We start from the raw sequence: 19,240 nt of genomic DNA, 5'->3' as shown, positions 1-19,240 counted from the left end.
TGAGGGAATTCAAAAGTTGGCTAAGGGAGAATTACCAAAGGTATCTGAGCAAGAGACTTGTGTGTTCAGAGTAGGGCTTCAGGAAGCATCGTCTGGAAAATGTATGTACAGTGGTTTGGCTAACAGTGGAAAATTGTTGTGGGAAGACCTCTTAGGAGGCTCTAATGACTGTAATAGGGATGAGGACCCAAATACAGCAGTAGCAGTGGGAATGTAAAGGAGAGAGGAGACTGAGAATGAGGTAGTAGGACTTGTTAACAAGTTGGACAATGGGGGGAAAAGTGGCAAGGGTTAAAGGTGATGCTAGGGGTTTAAGTTTCAGATTAGAGGAAGATATACGTGTATGTAAATGTTTTGCTGAGGGAAAAGATGAGTTTAGTTTTGGATATACTTAACTTCAATTGCAAATGCCGTATATAGATGTATAGTTTTTAAAGAGCCTTCAAAAATGGAATTCATTGTTGCTTTAATTAGCATTTCCCTAATGTCTAAAAATGTTGAACATCTTTATGTGAATTTATCGGTCAGGTGTATCTTCTTACATTGTGTGTTAAGAGTTTTTGCTCATTTTTGTATTGGTTTGTAAGAGTTTTTTTTCCAAATATATTTTGGAAGCACCTTATTCATTAAATATATTTTATTTAATATTGTATTATTACTGTATTGTGGATATTCTCTCCCAGTTTGTGACTTGTCTTTTTACTAATGGTGACTTTCAAAAAGCAGAAGTCTTTATTCTTGAAGAAATTGGGTTTATCAACTTTTTCTTTTATAGTTAATGCTTGTGGTGTCCTTTTAAGAAAACTTTGCCCAGGTAGTGCAAGTGGGGCAATAATTGGCCAAACAGTACAAATTTCCAGGATGCGGAACAATTGGAACTCTCATACATCACTGGTGAGATGTAAATAATACAACCACTTTAGAAAAGTTTGACAATTTTTTAGAATCTAATGTAAATACTATACTACTCAGTAATTCCACACTTAGGTACTCCCCAAGAGAAAAGGAAACATAAACATATATCCCTGCTTATAGGACTTGCATGAGAGTATTCATAGCAGATTTATTCTTAAGAGCCCCACACTGGAAATGGCCTAAATGTCCATTAGCATGTAAATAAATTGTGGGTATCCTTACAATGGAATCCTACTGGAACAATGGAAAAGAATGGCTGATATATACAAGAACATTGATGAATCTCAAAAATATGCTCAGTGAAAGAAACCAGAACCAAACACAAAGGACTATTCAGTATATGGTTCTGTTTTTAGGAAATGCTAGAATGGTCAAAACTAATTTATAGTGGTAGGAGATCAGTCACTATTTAGAACCAGGGCAGAAATTGCTGGAAAGGGAGTAGAGAAATTTTTTTGAGTGAGGATTACATTGCATATATTGTCAAAGTGTGCAGAACCGTACATCTATGATGGGTTTATCTTATTGTGTGTAAACCATTCCTTAATAAAATTAATTAAATTCCTTAAAGTTATTAGAGGGGGAGATTAGTAGAAGCATCAAAGGTAGAGGTTGAGTTCTGAGTATGAGTTACATAAAGACAGGATTGGAAGTTCTGAAATTATGAAGAAATCATAGTGGTAGAAGAATGCCAGAGGCAGATCCTTGGGAAGTACATACTTGTAAGTGCTTGGAGGAGGCAAAGAGAAAGAGAACACTCGGAAAGAAAGGAAGATAATTAGAATGTGAAGTATCAGAAACGAAGGGAGAAGAGAGTATCAGTAAGAGTATTGGGTGCCTTTTATGTATAGGTCCAACTGTCTCTTGCTGGCTGAAAGGCCAAACCATGTAATCCAGCTAGGAGCAAAAGCTGCATCAAACCTCAGTGGAAGATAAAAGCAGAAGAACTGACTTTGGAGAATGGTCTGCATGTTTTCTTGCAATGGAAGCACTGGGAAAAATCATGTTCAACTTTTAGAAACATTCTTAAGCTTAAACTCTATGGAAGTGCCTGGGTTTTCACATCAGTGGCATTGGTGTTAGAGCTGAAGACTAGTTAGTGCAAAATAGCAAAAACAGATCTCTGCTGGAAGGCAGCCAGGTAAACTGCATTAGAGCCATAGTAGCAAATATGGAGAAGAAAGGTAGGTGTTTGCCAGCAGCTGTAAAAAGGTGAGGTGACATGGAACAGTGCCAGTTGGTGTGGACAGAAGATGGCTGGGAGGCCTTTGTAAAGCACCACTTCAAATGATATCCACAGTTGTGGCATTACTGGTACCAAGAGTAGCTGAAAAACTAAACTGCAATGTTTTGTGTAGCTGATCGGATGAAACAGAGAAACTCACCCAAAAAACCTTACAGAAGTAATCATTACTGGGAAAGCTTCTGTTAACACAACATGTTCAGTTGTCTTTGAACTCTCAATGAAAGCACAAGAAACTGGGCTGTGCTGTATAACAATGGTCAGAAGAAAGGAGTTCATCTTGTTTCTTAGGCATTCCAATACAGCATATTACTTTTTAAAACTTAACGATGAAAGTAAGTCCCTGATCTCCACTGGAGTGAAAATGCCTGTGGGGAGAACCATTTACCCTGTGGACCGGTTTGGTGGCTGCTTCTATCTTAGTGGTGGAATGAGCCTGGGCTGCCACCAGGCCAAAGAATAAAACAGGGAATGGTTTTACTCAGCACAGGCGAAAGGGATAGAAAACAGAACAGGAAATGACAAAGTTACAGAAAGTTTCAGGAAAGAGAAAAATAAGGAGAGGATGAAAGAGAAAAGATGGTTGTATGATGCTGTGTGGTTGAAGGCAAAGCAAAATGGCTCTGTAGGTAAGCCCGTCTTTAGTCCTGGGTAATGTTAAATTTCACTTCTGAGTATTACTATTACTCCTTTGCAGTAGGACACCTTCCTCCCTCCCTCTCTCCCTCCCTTCCTTCCTTCTCCTCTTCCTTTCTCTCCCTCCCTCCCTCCCACCGTTCCTCCCTCCCTTCATGGAGGTATAATTGACATATAACATTAGTTGCAGGTGTACAAAATAATGACTTGATATTTGTATTGCAAAATGATGACTACAGTGAAATCTGGTTAACATCCATCCCCACACATGTTACACATTTTTTCCTTCTGATGAAAACTTTTAAGATCTACTTTCTTAGCAACTTTCAAATATACAACACGGTATTGACTGGAGTCACTGTGCTGAATGTCACATCCCTGAGACTGACTTATCCTGTAACTGCAAGTTGGTACTTTTTGGCCCGCTTCCTCCAATTTACCCATCCCCACCAACTCCTTGCCACTGGCAGCCACCAATCTGCTTTCTGGATCTATGAGTGGAAGCTGTTTCTTGATAATATGATTATCTAGGATCTTTTGAGCTAGAGGAGAATAATCCTACCTACTGTGAACCAAGTTTCGTGCTGAGGTTGGAGACAGAAAGATGAAAGGACAGTGTTCTGGTCTCAGATAGACTGGTTGGTGTTAAGAGAGAAAACACAGATAAGTAAAATACAAAGTGAGAATTCTAAATGCGTATAAAATGAAGACTTATTACAAAAGGCGAATTGCTCACTCATAGATTGGGAGGTGACAGGAAGACCTTTAAAATGGAGTGGAGTTCTGAAGGATAACTGGAAGCAGTCCAGCCAGATAAGCAAGACATTTTAGGAGAGAATTTGTACCAAGACCTGGAAGCTTGGAACACTCTGGATAATAAATTCAGTAACTCTAAGGATTTCTGTGCAGCTGAAGGAAAATGTGTGTGGGTGAAGGGTGGGCTGTGAACTGGGAATGTGTGTACAAGCCATATCAGATCGTCTCATAAAAAGTCATGGATGTCTTGCTAAAGTATTTTAATTTAGAGGTCATCTGGCAGAATTAGGAATCCATAATGCCACCAAGGCCTAGAAACAAGGCCTTGAAATTATGTGCTTTGATTGAGATTGAGATCCTTAGCCTGTCATATACAGCCTCATACATAGTAGGTGCTATATAAATATATATTGGAAGTTTGAATTTTGAATATTATTTATATATGTAATACTTTATATATTAATACCACTATGCTCGTACCTTCCCAGAGGTTATTATTATTATTCTTATTTTACAGAGAGATTAAATGATGTGCCCAAGGTCAGACACTAGTAATGACAGGGCCATGATTTCATACCCAGACAGACCAACTCTAGAACTCACACCTTGGCCTTTAGTCATAGCAAACAATGCTGTCCCTACTCGGGTTAGTAACTAATACTGGGCCAGAATCTGAGTGATTTATATAGCATTCTGGACAAAGTGTTAACATTCAGGGCTGCTAAATTGTACTGAAGAATTTAGGGAGTAATAGTTACATGATTATAACAATAATGTTTCTAATTCACTGTAATGGTTTCCTGATATTTATAGAACTCGATCTTATCCTTATGAAAAGGAAATTATTACCATAAAATTTACTTTCAGGGCATTGAGCAATACAAGTCAGTCAGTTGAGGTTCACTACACTGAGATCCTGGATCTTTTCTAAGTTTCCATGGACAGGCACACACTACTTCGGGTAAATGGCATATTTACCAAGGCAAATATGTTTCTGTTATTTGTAGTTTACCATTGCCCCCCTTCTTTTGTTTTTAACTCATATGTGTGCAAACAGCTGGAAAGAGAAAAGAAAAAGGGGGAGAGTTTAAATGGATTGAAATTCTGCCAGGACAGCAGTTTCATTCAAAGTGTTTGGTGAGGAAACCTGTATATGGGCCACTGTCTTTTAAATTGTTTATACTTCTCTAAGTTCACCTAAAAGGCAGACTGGGGATGCATGTGAGATCAGAAGATACAACATTTAAATCGTTCAGTATAGTATTTTCATACATGAGAATCAGAACAAAAAAAATAAAGTCAAGTGCTAAAGATCTATACATAATAGTACATCATAGTTCTCTCCTCTGGTTTCTGCTTTTAAATTCTTTGTCCCATTGAATAGAAACTGGCACAAATCTGTCAGCCCCACAACAAAAGATCTACATCATCGTTAAGAGTGAGGAGAAAGCCAGGGTCTCTCAGATTCTCTCTTTCTGTTGCTTTCTTTATACATTTCCATTTGGATTCAGGCTTCCTCTCGTGAAAATGTTCCTCTGTTTTGACATGCACCTGGTATAAGTTGAGGAGTGGACGTTTAAAGCTATTTAAAAATATATTTGTATATTTGTAAAGTATTTCAGCAAGGTAGTTTCTGAGTTACTTTTATTGTATGTCCAAAATATCCACTCCCCTTGTCCTCAGGTGTATGTACTTAATGTCTTTGAAATGCTAATAGAATATAGCTAAATAAGGTTTAGAAACTTAGCTGAGATCTTAATACGCTTGGTGGCTTTATGTGTTCACTGTCGCTTTGTATTACCTATGCTTTGGAAGTTTGTAAAATCCCTCAACACTAGTTCATTTGAAAGGCATGAATTTCTTGGGGGAATTTTCTGCATAATCGGCACCCAAGAGGGAAACGAAATTCAAGGACACATTTAAACAACTTTCCTGAAATATCAGTAGCATATGCTTTGTTATGTTTCCACATTGAACACAGGCTGTTGAAGGAATCCTACTGCAGACTTTAAAATCAGTACTATACACAATGTCCCAGTTTATAACAAATATTTTCTAATGTTCCTTTACTCACCAAGAATAAATAATAATACAAATTGTTTACATATATAATTTTTACAAATCAAGAAAATAAGGAAAGTAAAAACGAAAAATGAAAGTTTATAATGGAATTTATTTCACTATGAAGATCTTCAGGTATAACTATACTGGAAGATGCAATGAAATAATCACATGCTTGCAGCTGCTAAAAGGGATTTTGGATTTAGAGAAGTAAGAGAGGAGATTTTGAAAAATCGGGAGAAAATAAAAGATCAGAAGCTGGGTGAATGTTACACTAAAAGCTAGAATATTCTGTTTATATTAAAATCATGCAAAACCACATTGTGCTATGTTTATATGTCAAGTTGTTCTCGGCTTAGATCATTATAAACAGGGTTTCCTTCTATACGTGTGTCCTATGGAGATTTTGAAAATTGTGCAGAATGTGGGAATAGTTTTCATTGTGTGAAACTGTCTCACATTGCAAGATTTGTACGCTTGTAGGCCCATGGCCTTTAAATGCCAGTTGCTTTCCTGTATGCCCATTTTTTAGCACTCTAAGCGTGGCCCGATGAATATTCAGAATATTCTGCAGGAGGCCATGCCAACTCTACTGAGAACCAAACTGACTCAGTGCTATAGGATTAAGTTTTTAGCAATGGGAGCTTTTAAATATTTTTCTCTCTCTGTCTGTATTCACACACACAGATATTTCCTACATTTTGAACCAGAATTAAACTTAAAAAGATGATGAAATACACTAAAATTTAATGAAAAACCTTTGAATATAAGCACAGATTACTACATCGTGCTGTGATGAATTGTAACCCTTATACCTCAGTGTTCTTGCCCCAATTGATTCCTTCAGCCATTGCATTGTTGAAGCCCCTCAGTATTAACGAAGGACTTGCTTTGCCCTGCAAATAACACTCATCGTTATTGTAAGGTTTTTTACTTAGAGATATTTCAATTTACTAGAAGTTAACAATGAATAATAACGTTTAACATTTTAGCTAGTGCTTTTCTGAAGTGTGAGGAAGAATTGAGTCAACAGATGAGAACTGAAGCTGAGTCATCTACAGAGTTCATCGGTACAACGAAACAAAATCTAACTATTAGTACTTGGGTAGTCATGAGTTATTAACATGACAGTCTGAGTAAGTGGGGCCAGTAAAAGAATTGCAGAAGCATAAGGTGAATGAGTACCTGCTTCAAATCCAGATAATGTAATGAGAAACTCTTAATTAGTATTAAATTTGTGTTCCAAGTATTCGGTCTTTTGAAACCTAGCAAACATTAAAACCTATCAAAAGACAAATATCAAGCAATTTATCTGCACAGACACAAAGGACCCTAATAGTTTCACATCTTAGTTGTGATGAGGAATGATGGAGATGGTTTGCAGTCGGTGATGTTCTGTTAGGGCATAGTCATAAATTGCAAGATTTTTCCTGACATAGTTCTGTACCTACCATCTGCACCATGTGTAACTTCCTTAGACAAACCACTTACCTTACTAAGCCTGAGCTTTCTTATGTGTAAAATGAGGATAATTTTTCTCACCTAGTAGAGTTTTCACAAGGCAGAATGCAGGTTGATTTTACAGAATGCACAGCACATATTTCCACATTAAGTCCTCACTAAAGACTGACAATCATTACAGTAATTGTGTTATTCACATGCCATGGATTCCTGTATGTTCCTAAGGGTTTTCTCTTCATTTAGTCTTGAAATTCTTCTTGCATCAGCATTACGTTCACGACATTAACATAAAGCAGTTACATGATCTACGACAATGATATCATGTTCATCCTGCAGTCGCTTGAGGGAAAACAAAGTTACTGGACTACGTTTTTCATCACTGATTTGTTTGTGCCATACTTAATCACCTACATCACTACTGGTTGTCAGGTGTCATTGGCTGTTGCTATGAGGGATAACATTGCTTTACCCGCTCCTTTTCCAGGCCACTGCTTTCAAAGGTGTTTCATACATCTAGGTGTCTTTGTTGCTGCCGATGTGAGGGTGAGCGAGGAAGACACTTTTAACTCACCACAGCAGCTTGATTTGCTTAATTCATGTTATAAATATAGGCTTTTATAATATTTCATTTGCTTAAGATGGTTCGAAAACTATTATTTCCTAGATCAGCCTCTCCAAGCATGACACAAAGACCATTGGGCATAATGTTTGATATAGTAAGATTTGTAATATGATAATATCTATACAGTTTTTGGCGTGGTGTCAGATATTTTCAAGGTATTGGGAATACAAACCTGTGTGAGAAATGGTTCCTATCTCTGAGCAATTTACATTTCAGTGAGAAGGACAGGCCCCAAACAAAACCAAATAACCAAGATAAAGATTTTCATGAAGTGCTTTGGAAGGTTGGAGGAAGACTCACATAATTCTGCCTTAGGAAATGAGGAAATTTCTCATCCAAGTGATAACATCTGAACTGGTTCTTGGATGATAAAAGAATGTGTCAGTGTTAATGGGGAAAGGGAGTCCAGGAAGAGAGAAAAACATGAGAGAAGACACTGGACCATGAGAGTGCTGGCAGGTTTTGAGAGGTTTTTCATGAACAGCATTAACAGGACTTAAATGAATTGCAGGTATAGGATTGGAGCTGAAATAGATTAAGGGAGACAAGGGTAATAGTGAGATCTCTTATTTGAAAGACTAGGTGAGTGAGATCACCCAGGGAGAGCATGTTGAAAAAACAAAATAAACAAACAAATAAACCCAGAACTGGGTTAACATTGTAATCCTCAATCCTGTACCACTTTAGGGAAGGGAAGACCATGAAAAAGGAGGACCAGTCAATGAAAGAATGGAAAGGGTGGGTGGAGAAGGAAGACGTGAAAATGAGAGTAGGGTCCTGGAAATCAAGAATTACAGATGATGATGGCTGATAGTGCTAGTGATACAAAAATATCTGACTGAACGAAGGTTGATCGTAACCTTCATAATCGTGCATCAAGATATACCTGGTGACTCAAGTGAAAACAATTTTAACATCACTTGCAGGATGGAAATCAGCATGGAAGGAGGTGAGTCATTGATGGGATGTGAAGAAATAGATGTCGGGATCAAGGTTAGGCTTTTCAATAAATTTTGGTGTAGATACGAAAGAAGAAGACAGCATGGTAGCTTGACAGAGAGGTAAGGTAAGGAGAAGAAAATTTTAGTGCATGAAAGAAGAAAAATGAACATTCCTTGAGCACTTACTGTGTGCCAAATTCTGCTAGGCTTTTTCAGATATGTGAACCTTGAGCATATGCATAGGCTAAAAGGAATGAAGGAGTGAGTGAAATTACAGGAGTTAAAAAAGAAAAAGGGAAAGTTGGAGGTGATAATGGGCAGAGGAAACACCATGAGAGAATTCATCTTCCTAGGTCAGGCATCACTGGAGTGGTGCACATATTTGGCTGCAAAGTTTTGGAATTTTCATAATTTGGGTTTCTACCTGACATGAACTGAGGGCTTTTCTAACATGGAAATAGATTTGTTAAAATGACAGCTTGGGTTTAATATTAGCTAACATTTACAGAATGTTTACGCCGTGCCACACACTCTGCTAAGCGCTGTGTATGCATTGCTCCCTTTACCCAACAAACCTGTGGTGGAGATAGTGTTTTCATCCCCATTTTACACAGGAAGAAACTGATTCCCAGAAAGATGAACATTCCAGGTCACAGCACGTATATGTGGTAGAGCTTAGATTTGAACCCATGCAGTCTGAGTCCAGAGCTTGTGTTTTCCATCCCTCCATTCAACGTTTTATCCAGTAGTGTTTCTGCATAAATTACACAATTACCCTTCGTCCATTCTTACTCTGCACTAAGGGACAGGTTGTGGATATTTGGTTTTCTGCTGTGCTCAAGGAAGGGTGCACTCTACTTCAAGAAGCTCATGAATATCAAAACCTTAATCAGAGCTATTTGGATGACACAGAGTTCATGCTTTACAAACCAACCATGACCCCAGTCATATTACAATCAAAGTTGCAAAATAAAGAAACATTCTGAAAAACCTTGTCTGCTTCATTTAGATAACAGTGTGCAGAATGAATTGAAAGATAAAAATGCTCAGCATGTACCATTTCCTTTTCCTTTTTTTTTTTTTTTTAAATTTTAAGCCCCATGGTGTTATGGATGATATCATCAGGCAATTTGGTTTGAATATGTTCCATGCTGGACTGTGCAGATTACCCAACTAATGACATGCAAACTCCTTGCCATTGTGACACCTCTCTTCTCACAAGTGGGAATTTCAAGTGACAGACTAAAGCTGTTTGCTATCAATTTTGCAAAAAACACATCTGCCAGATAGCCAAGATTTAGTTCAGAGACTGAAATCAATTAATATTCTAATTTGTTACCTGTCATTAGTGTCACACTAGATTATGCCAAGTCAAAAGTGATAACCTTTACATAACATATGCTCCTAAAGGAATTTGATTTTCAGGATATGTTTTATTTTTGCTTAGTGTTGCTCCCTGTGTATACATCCCATTAGAAATTTTTTACACAGGCAGTAAAAACTGTGGTAGATTAAAATAAAGGTGTAAAATAGGCAGTTATGAGTTTTTGATAAAACTACATGGCTGTACTTACATAAGTTTTTCTAACTCTAATTTACCGTAATATTTTAAGATTTAGGTAGTTGACTTGTTCCTTTCTATTAAATCAAGTATAGATCTAGCAGCATGATATTTTCATAGGAGTTACCCAGATCCTTTGAAGTTCTATTAGATTGCTGATCAAAAGTAAACCTCCATGGAGGAACAAGGGATCACCTGGGTCTCCTGCCCAGTGTCTAAGAAAGGGACATGGGAGTGGGTCAATAGCTTGGGAAGAAATGAAGTTAGTCAAGGGAAAGAAAGGAAAGAAGGGAGCATTTCATAACTTTTTTCCAGCTGCCTGTTTTCTTATTGCTAAATGGGAGGGAAATATAAAGTACAGAATGGTTGGCTCTAAGTAGGAAAGGCTAAAAGATGGAAGTGTCGCTATAAAGATGAAAACAACTTGCTTTTTTCAGTGTAAATGACACAGTCAAGCACTGGAATAATTCCTAGCATTAAAAATTAAAAATATTTAAGATGATTTGATTTTTCAGCATCTTAAGACCTCAAAGTCTAGGGTGGTTCAGGACATAAGTTAAACTGACATTCATTCATTTATTCATTCAACAAGTAGATATGGAGTGCCTCCTATGTATCAGGCACCACCTGTGCTCGAACCCCACAAAGAACAGACCCAATTCCTTGCTCTCATAGAGCTTATGCTATTTTGGAGGGAGCCAGAGCAATTTAAAAACAAATAATAAATAGCACCATCTGCAAAGCTGTGCTATGGTGAGAAAGCAAGGGTGAGGACAGGAATTGCTGGCAAAGATGAGGTGGGATGAATGGGTTATCATTTTAAGTAGAATGGTTGAGAAAGTCCTTCACTAAGAGGATGACATTTAGGCAACGCCTAAAGGAGAGGAGAGAATGAGTTTTTTGGCTACATGGGGAACATCCAATCCTATAGTTAATAACATTGCCATACCACTCATATTGTTTACTCTTCTGAAGAAGGAGATGGTGGTGTTCAAGACCAGGCAGAGTATGCATTTTATTTGATGTTATTCATTTCTTTCTCTGCTAACTCATCTCTCTTAAAGCAATCATTTTGGTAAAATATTCAAGTGAGAGTTTGCCCCCATGATACATGCATTTTGGTTTGTGTCTTGTAGTTATGACCTTGAAGTTGTATCAGGATCAGCCATCAGCTTTGTAGCAGAGCAGGAAAGAGAACTTGTGGTTCTCATCCTAGGGCTTCATCTATTGGGCCATCTCCACCTCTACTAGGTTATGGATCTTCCTGTTGAGAATGGTAATTACTGGCAACTATGCCGAGAGCGTCTCTCGGATGAACTTGAATTTGTTAACAGTAGACAGATCAATAAATTATTAGCCACTGATGGATAAGAAGTTGATTCCTTGTAGTTTTTTTTTTCACTTGGTTTCTCATTGTCCTTATAGAATAATTTTCTTAGGGATTGATAAATCTCTCACCTGAATTATTGCAACATCCTGTTTATCTTCTGTCCTTGTCTTTCTAGAGCCCATTTTCAACACAGTAGCTAGAATGATCTTTAAAAAACTTGAGTCAGATCCTGGGACACTTCTCCTCAAAACCCTCCAGAGGCATTTTGTTTCACTCATAGGAGATTCAAGTTACATGGAATAATTGACAAGGCTCACATGATACGGCCTGTGCTACAATCTGAGTTCCCCTTCTGCCCACCTCCACCTTATTCACTCTACGTAAGGCTCACTGGGCTCCTCCTTGCTGTTTCAGGCAGATTTTTGCCTAAGGGCCTTTGTCCAGAATTCCTACATTTTATAAGCCCCCCCCCCCCCAACTTCTTCCAGGGTTCCTTACAAAAGAAACCAGCCCTGCTCATCCTAAAAAATAATGTTTTACCGTCTATGCCCTTCCATATCCCACCTACTCTTCTTCAGTTTCTCTTATTTATGACCACATGACTTTCTATATTTGCATCTAGATGGATTTATTCTTTTCCTCACTAGAATAAGCTTTGTGGGAAAATCTGTTTTCCCAGCATCTGAAAAAAATGTCTAGTTCATGATAAATGTTCACATCTGAAGAAAAAAAAAACCTGTTTCAGATTTAAACACCACTGGTTTTGAACTTAGCACTGCACTCATACAAATAAGCTTAACTACAGGTTATTGTTTTTTGTTTAGGTTTTCCTGATGAGAACAAAGAAACATTTAAAAACCATGCAGAAGATTTTGATATATTAGTAAATTAAAGGAAATCAAGCTTGCAATATTGGAAAGTCCATTTTAGCCATTGTTTAGGAATACTCTTTATAATGGAATAATTTCATAAATACAAGTTAAAAATATATACAGTACAACTCATAAACATTAATATTCTAGAGAAAAATAGACATTTAAAAAAGACCCCACCTGCATGAAACACAAGGTAGAAATGTTTTATAAACTGGGCTTTCATGTATAAAGTATATTTAAAGACTTAAAAATATTCCATTTCTAATACTCCATTTTATTATTGGAATGCTACCCTGCCAACAATTCACAAAAATCCAATGTAAGTTAAGAGGAGTTCTGTCCCCCGGCACCCTCCCCCCCCACCCCGCCCCGTGCATAAGATCATTTTTTAAGCATTTATTTTTACTCTACCAACCATATATAGTACTTACGTGGAATTTTATGCAACTCATTCATAAACTTCTCCTTCAGCTTCGAAAAGGCATCTTCCTTTCCTTCCCCAGGACTGGCTGGCTCTGTGGCATTATGTGGTAGGACAGTCGCAACAGTGGTGACTGGCGGGGCTGCCAGGGCCTCATGGTGACTCTCACTCACCATTTTAGGTTCAGGTGAATCTAAGAGGGGAGGGAAGCAAAATAAATAAATAAATAAAACAAAGAACAATTCAAAATGGCTTAACTGATCCCACATCAAAGGTGCACCAGAGATGAAACACATTAGAGAGTGCACCTGCTCCCTGGGTAAATAGTCTATCATTAGCATATTACTTTATGTTGGTTCATAAAGTATTTATGGAACCACGGTGGAGAGTCTTTCCTAGAAGGTAAGACCAGACGTACTTACTGAAAACACTGTCCCAACAATACTATGTGAGCTGTCAACGCTACTAGTTGTTTATACTGCCAGTTATTTATTGTGCGGATTTAACTTCTAACCTGTACATTACAGAACTGTGTATGAAACAGTTGCTGACAACATATATGCTCTATACTCTGAACATTTTGTATTTTCTAAAAGGAAAGAAAGATTAAATATTTATATTCAAAATGTTGATAAATGATAGCATGCATTCAAAATATTAGTTACTTTTAAAATGGTTATAGAGAATACTAGTATAACATGGACACTGTAAGATATCAGGAGTGTCCTAGAGAAGCTTTTGAATTTCATTTATTGATGGTACATTTTCCTCCCAGTCATTTATTTTTGACATTTACTGTAGACAATACTGTGATCAATAATTCAGTTGTCTTGCTGGGTAAATGTTTGAAGCCACTGTAAATGTGGCATGATTGACTGTATGTATCAAGGAAATGATGATGAAACATGTCTTGTCTGTCAAACCATTTGTTGATTCATCTTGATTAGATTATTGAGTTATTCTATTAAGTTAGTGTATTCAATTACTTTAAATGTTTATCTCCAAAATATTAAAAAAAAAAACCAAACAATTAGTCCCTAAGGTAGCCAGTGAAAACCTCCTAGCCTTGAATACAGAAGACCTCAGTTCTGGTTCTATTTCTTGGCTGAATGCATTCTGATAGGACATTTGACCTCCTAATTTATCTGCCTTCTGAAATGTAAAGAAACTGAAACCTGTCTTACCTGGATTTTTTTTTAGTACATGTGCAGTGCAGAAGGCGTTCTAAAGAGGCAGAATTGAAGCCCTATTCTCCAACCTAAACATATTCTGGGCTTTAATAATGAATTTTACTGTATGACTTAAGATTTCAGGCAGTGCTGGTAAGAAAGGGAACAGGATTTGGGGCAGAAATAGATAAATACAAACATGTCTGGGCAAAGTAACTTCATAGTCTCAGCAGGAAAGTTGATGGACCTATAAGTCCCTTTTGCAAAGAAATGGAAATAACCAGAAAAGAGATAAAGGATTTTTATAGATTTAGAGTCTTTTGTGAATTAATTATGCATACTTATTTAGTGGAAATAAACAGTAAGTAGAATAATCTCTGATGTATGGATGTATTATTATAATCTTAAAATCCAGAGATTTTTGGATTTCATGGAAGGAGGGGATGGCTGAGGCTCATAAATACACACGGATAATCAGTTTTCATTTTACAAATGTTATTTTTTTTAAAGCTTTTAATTTTCCACTAGTAGCTACTAATATAACGTGAAAGGGTAGAGTTAGACAGATAGGGGCTTAGATCTTCTCCGTTCCTTAGTTTCTTCATTTGTAAAGTGAGAATAATCCTACCAAAGACAGAAGGTTTTTGAGTATGCAGTGAGGTAATCTATTCAATGAGCTTAGGACTGTATCAATAGATCAGTCAATCGGTCCTTCTGTCCCCCCTCTTACCCTCCCTAGTAATACTTGGCAATCCAGAATTTTCCAGATGGTGGAAAACTGTAGTTTTTTCTCCAACTCAAAGTCACTTTCTAGAAGGTTTTCTTGATTTTCTGGTTGTGTTTAGCTTAGGATGTGTCTCCCTGCTAAAATTTGGAGTCTGGTTTGCATAACTTAGGTGAAACTACTGATATTGATAATAACAAAACTTTTATATTTCGTGTGAGTCAGCTAAGACTAGAATTATATACACAAACACATACATATGTATGAAATATTAGTATGTATGTATTCAAAAACTAAATTTGGTCCTCTGCTGTGAGAATTACCAGATATGATATGCATTATTTCTTATCTCTATAGGATAGTTGAGGATATTTGAAGAATCATGGTTTACTGTAGAATTTAAAAGAAATTATTGCAGTAAATGCAAATGCCTACATACAACAGTGCCATCATTAAGGTATATTGTCTAATTACGTTTCAGTTCAATTTTTGCATCTTCTAGAAGTGAGGTATTGTTGCTGGTCATCTAGATTGATCAGCTGCCACCCCAAACTCCTTTCTAGCCTTTGTGTGCACAGATGGTTGGGTCCTTTGCCACTCAGGTTGTTGAATATTTTCATGTTGCTCCAGTTTATAATGGAATATAAAACATCTCTACATATGAGTTGAATGATCTAAAAGACTATTTAAAAAATACTTGTTTGATAGAAGTTGGATTTGAAGTATATTCAGTATATTTTTTTAATGAAGCAATGAATATTTCCAATCCTCTTCAGATATGAGGTATGCTTTAGAAGTGTTTTTATCAAAAAAGGTAAAAGCTATAAACTTGCAACTGTTATTTGTCAATGATATTATCTCTATTATTTCTAATTATTTTAAATCAAGAAAAGATTATAGACAATGCTCCTTTTTCTGAACTGTGAAATGAAAGTCTTTCATAAAATACAAAAATATAATGGGCAATTAAGGATCTAATATACTGACAAAGAGACTGATTGTTAATATTCTTACTCCTTCATATTTTGAGAGATAATGCTGTTTGTAAATAGAAAAACTTAGAGCATTTACATGGCTCTTCAATTCATATTTATGGGAATAAAAAGCTTATACTTTACCACTATAACAAAGGACATCTGAAGATACAATAAAACTAATGGGGCTATTGAAAACTAAAGATGCCACTTACTGACCTACTGAGTGCCAAAATACTGTCATTCATATAATATTCTCAATTCTCATTACACCCTGAAGAGCAACTTGGTCTTATTTTACAGAAAACAGTTGGGATGTGGAGAGGTTAAGTGATTTGTCCTACAAAGATTTAGCCTGATTCAAGGTTCCTTCCCCTAGACTAATAGTAACACTTACATAGTACTAAACAATTAAATTGGTACTGGAAAGATATTTATGATTTTCTTTTGAACTGGTTTACCAGTAAATGGAAAACACAAGTCCTTTTTTTGCCAATGGGAAACGGGTTACTTAATTTTAGAGTGTAGTCATTTAGTTGGTTAAAGTGGAATTTGGCATCTTGAAATATGCCAAGAGAAATAATATTGGATAGAAAAATAAATTCCCCTCTAGGAGAAAGTTCAGTACGAATGACACGAGGAAGCAGTTCTCAAAGAAAGGAATACAAATCCTCCTGATAAGCATTTAATTTCACAAATAGTCAAAAACCTAAGACTTAAAATAACAATAAGCTAATATATATTCATTTCTAAATGTGGGTATATGTAGATATGAAGGTGAGGGTTCAGAAAAGTGAGTAATTGGGAAAGCCCATAGAATAGAAAAATACTTTATGGAGGCCAAACTAACAGCATAGAAAAAGCTATAAAAGTGTTAAGCGCCTGGGTGGCTCAGTTGGTTAAGGATTAGACTTTGGCTCAGGTCATGACTTCACTGATTGTGATTTCGAGCTTAGTGTTGTGCTCTGTGCTGACAGCTTGGAGCCTGCTTTGGGTTCTGTCTCTCTCTCTCTCTCTCTCTGCCCTTCTCCCACTTGTGTTCTGTCTCAAAAATAAACATTTAGAAAAATACATTTAGAGCTGTAGAAGTACACATTCTTTTTCTAGGATTTCACAATAAAGAATTAATCTGGGGTGTACAAACAATTTAAAGATGTTTATTGTAACGTATTTGTCATATTACAGAGCAGAAACTATGTAAAGAGAGACTTAAAATTATGGTAATCGTTAAATAAAATTATTAAAATTATCTTCACGGTAAATATTTACAAACCTGGAAATACATTGTAAGTGTTAGATGAAAAAAAGCAAATTATTGAACATTATATGAAATATGTCCAATTTTTCAAAATAAAAAAATCAGTATCAAAGAGGTTGGAAAGATAAATTTAAAATGTTAAATTTGTGGTAGAATCATTTTTTCTCCTGTATATTTACATTGTCAATATATTAGAAATCTGAACTATTTTAAATTACACAGAGAAAAAAACCTTTAACACTATTTTGCTCTTAAGAAAAACTGCTTCTTGCAGGAAGAGTTTAACTTCCTAGTGCCAGATTTAAAAAAAACTATTTTAAAATGTAATGTAAAAAGCTAAATTGTAGGAAGTGATGATTTAGCTATGTATATAGCAAATACAATATTCAAAGTGACCAGTGGTTAAAATACAATGTAGAAAAAATATTAAGGTATCATAGAGGTTAATACTTTTATGGTACAAAATGAGGAAAATCAGGATTTTTGGTTCCCATGACAACTTCCCTTTGTTCCTTATATTCTTCTTAGTAGGACTTTAATTATGCCTATCTCTAGGTCTGTAAATTGATACAGATTTATCAGATTATATAGTGAGATTGTCTACCATACTGCATAAACATAACGATTTTTGGAGGAAGCACTATTTCCATTTAAGTATTGTATTTTATAATAATCACATGCAAAGTTAAAAAACAAATAGGAGAAAAAGGTAAAAGAGGGGCGCCTGGGTGGCTCAGTTGCTTAAGCTTGCTACTTCAGCTCTGGTCATGATCTCACAGTCCGTGAGTTCAAGCCCCGTGTCAGGACCTGTGCTAACAGCTCAGAGCCTGGAGCCTGCTTTGGATTCTGTGTCTCCCTCTCTCTCTGCCCCTCCCCTGCTCATGCTCTGTCTCTCTCACTCTCAAAAATGGATAAATGTTAAAAAAAATTTAAAAAGGTAAAAGAGATGCTGAAAATATTACTTAAAAAAAAGCATTCAAAGGCAGAAATGCCCCAAAATGAAAGTAACTATTGAAGTAATTATCACAGAGAATCCAGCAGATACCATGGAATATGTTAGAGTGCATTTTTGAGATGGAGGACAGAATGTAGTGATTTTATTCCATCAGAATTTTCCTTGACCTTCTGTAGGTGTAGGTGGGAACCATAAGAGGATGCCACGTGAATCTCTCCCTTCCTTTCAGAAATGAGGCCCTTAGTTTCAGAGAGTGCTGCCTAAAGACAGCTCAGAGCTGAGTGATCTCTCCTAAATGATTTCCCTTGACTGGAGGGAGCTGCCATGCCCAAGGTTAAACCCACTTCCCCAGGGACAGCCCACATCCAATTGATGAGTGGATGCTGGTATAGAGGCCTGGCCCCTGCCTCAATTTTATCTCTGAAGGGCCCTATAGGATCAGCTAAAGCCTGTGGTGACTGCACCTCAGTTTTTCAGAAACTCGCTTTGCCCAAAACCTGCGTTCCCAGTTTCCCTACCCAGGAAGCATTCCCCAGCAAGCTACAAGAGACCCAGAACAGCTCCCTAGGAATCTGACCTATGGACCTATGGTACCCACTCTGGAAGATTTTTTTTTTTGGCGGGGGGGGGGGGGGAAGAACTAATGTCGAGGTTTCATTTAAATTCTTTCCACACCCAAGGATTTTTAGGCAGTAAGTGAAGTCTAGCAGCATTATACAAATCTTCCACAAGTTTGCAGATGTTTGAATGTCAGGCTTAAGGTATATCTTCTCTCTAATTTAAATAGATACTTTCTCTTGAAGGAAGGAAGAGGGAAACTGGAAGTTATACAGTCCCTCTCATGGCGATGACAGCTGACTTCTGGCGATAGTCCCAGTAAAAGGGCGAGAGATGAAAGGTTGTTTTCAGACCTTGGAGCAAATGGAAGCACAGCAGGCCACCTACCTTCATAAACCATAAAAAAGTACAGGCTCCTGGGTCTTTTTCTTCTTTTCTTTCCAAAGTAGATCTAGTTGCCTCCAGATTTTACCTATTTAGCCACAAAAGCCTCCTAAGAGGTACAGGGAGGATTTTGCTTTAGCGTGTGGTTCTCAGGTAGTATTTCTCATAAATAGTTTTGCACATTGAATATAAGTGGCTCTGCCTGCCTTTGAGTATAGAATTGGCATCTCTCCCCGACCCTAAAAATACCACACTACGAACACTGAAAAGTTGTGTAGATTTTTATAATGAAAGTGTCTTTGGAAGAGCGCAAGCAGGAAGGAAATACTGAACGCTCACCAGCCGCGTTTCCTAGGAATCTACTTATTTATTGACTTACTGGTTTATTGAGATTGA

At 36.9% G+C, this 19,240-nt stretch overlaps 1 protein-coding gene across 4 annotated transcripts in view; it reads right to left on the bottom strand.

Moving 5' to 3' along the window:
* The window catches only part of SYT1 (synaptotagmin 1), a 547,364-nt gene that overhangs the window by 197,207 nt on the left and 330,917 nt on the right, over positions 1-19,240 (bottom strand). For all 4 annotated transcript variants that reach the window (XM_027071185.2, XM_053226521.1, XM_015063649.3 and 1 more), the window contains one exon: positions 12,833-13,015. In XM_027071185.2, coding sequence (XP_026926986.1) covers positions 12,833-12,998 — 166 coding nt within the window. In that variant the 5' untranslated portion in view covers positions 12,999-13,015. The remainder of the gene's footprint in view (positions 1-12,832; positions 13,016-19,240) is intronic.

Source organism: Acinonyx jubatus, chromosome B4, assembly GCF_027475565.1.
Source record: "Acinonyx jubatus isolate Ajub_Pintada_27869175 chromosome B4, VMU_Ajub_asm_v1.0, whole genome shotgun sequence".
In the NCBI taxonomy this organism is placed as follows: Eukaryota; Metazoa; Chordata; class Mammalia; order Carnivora; family Felidae; genus Acinonyx; species Acinonyx jubatus.
This window is presented reverse-complemented; position numbering and strand designations above follow the sequence as displayed.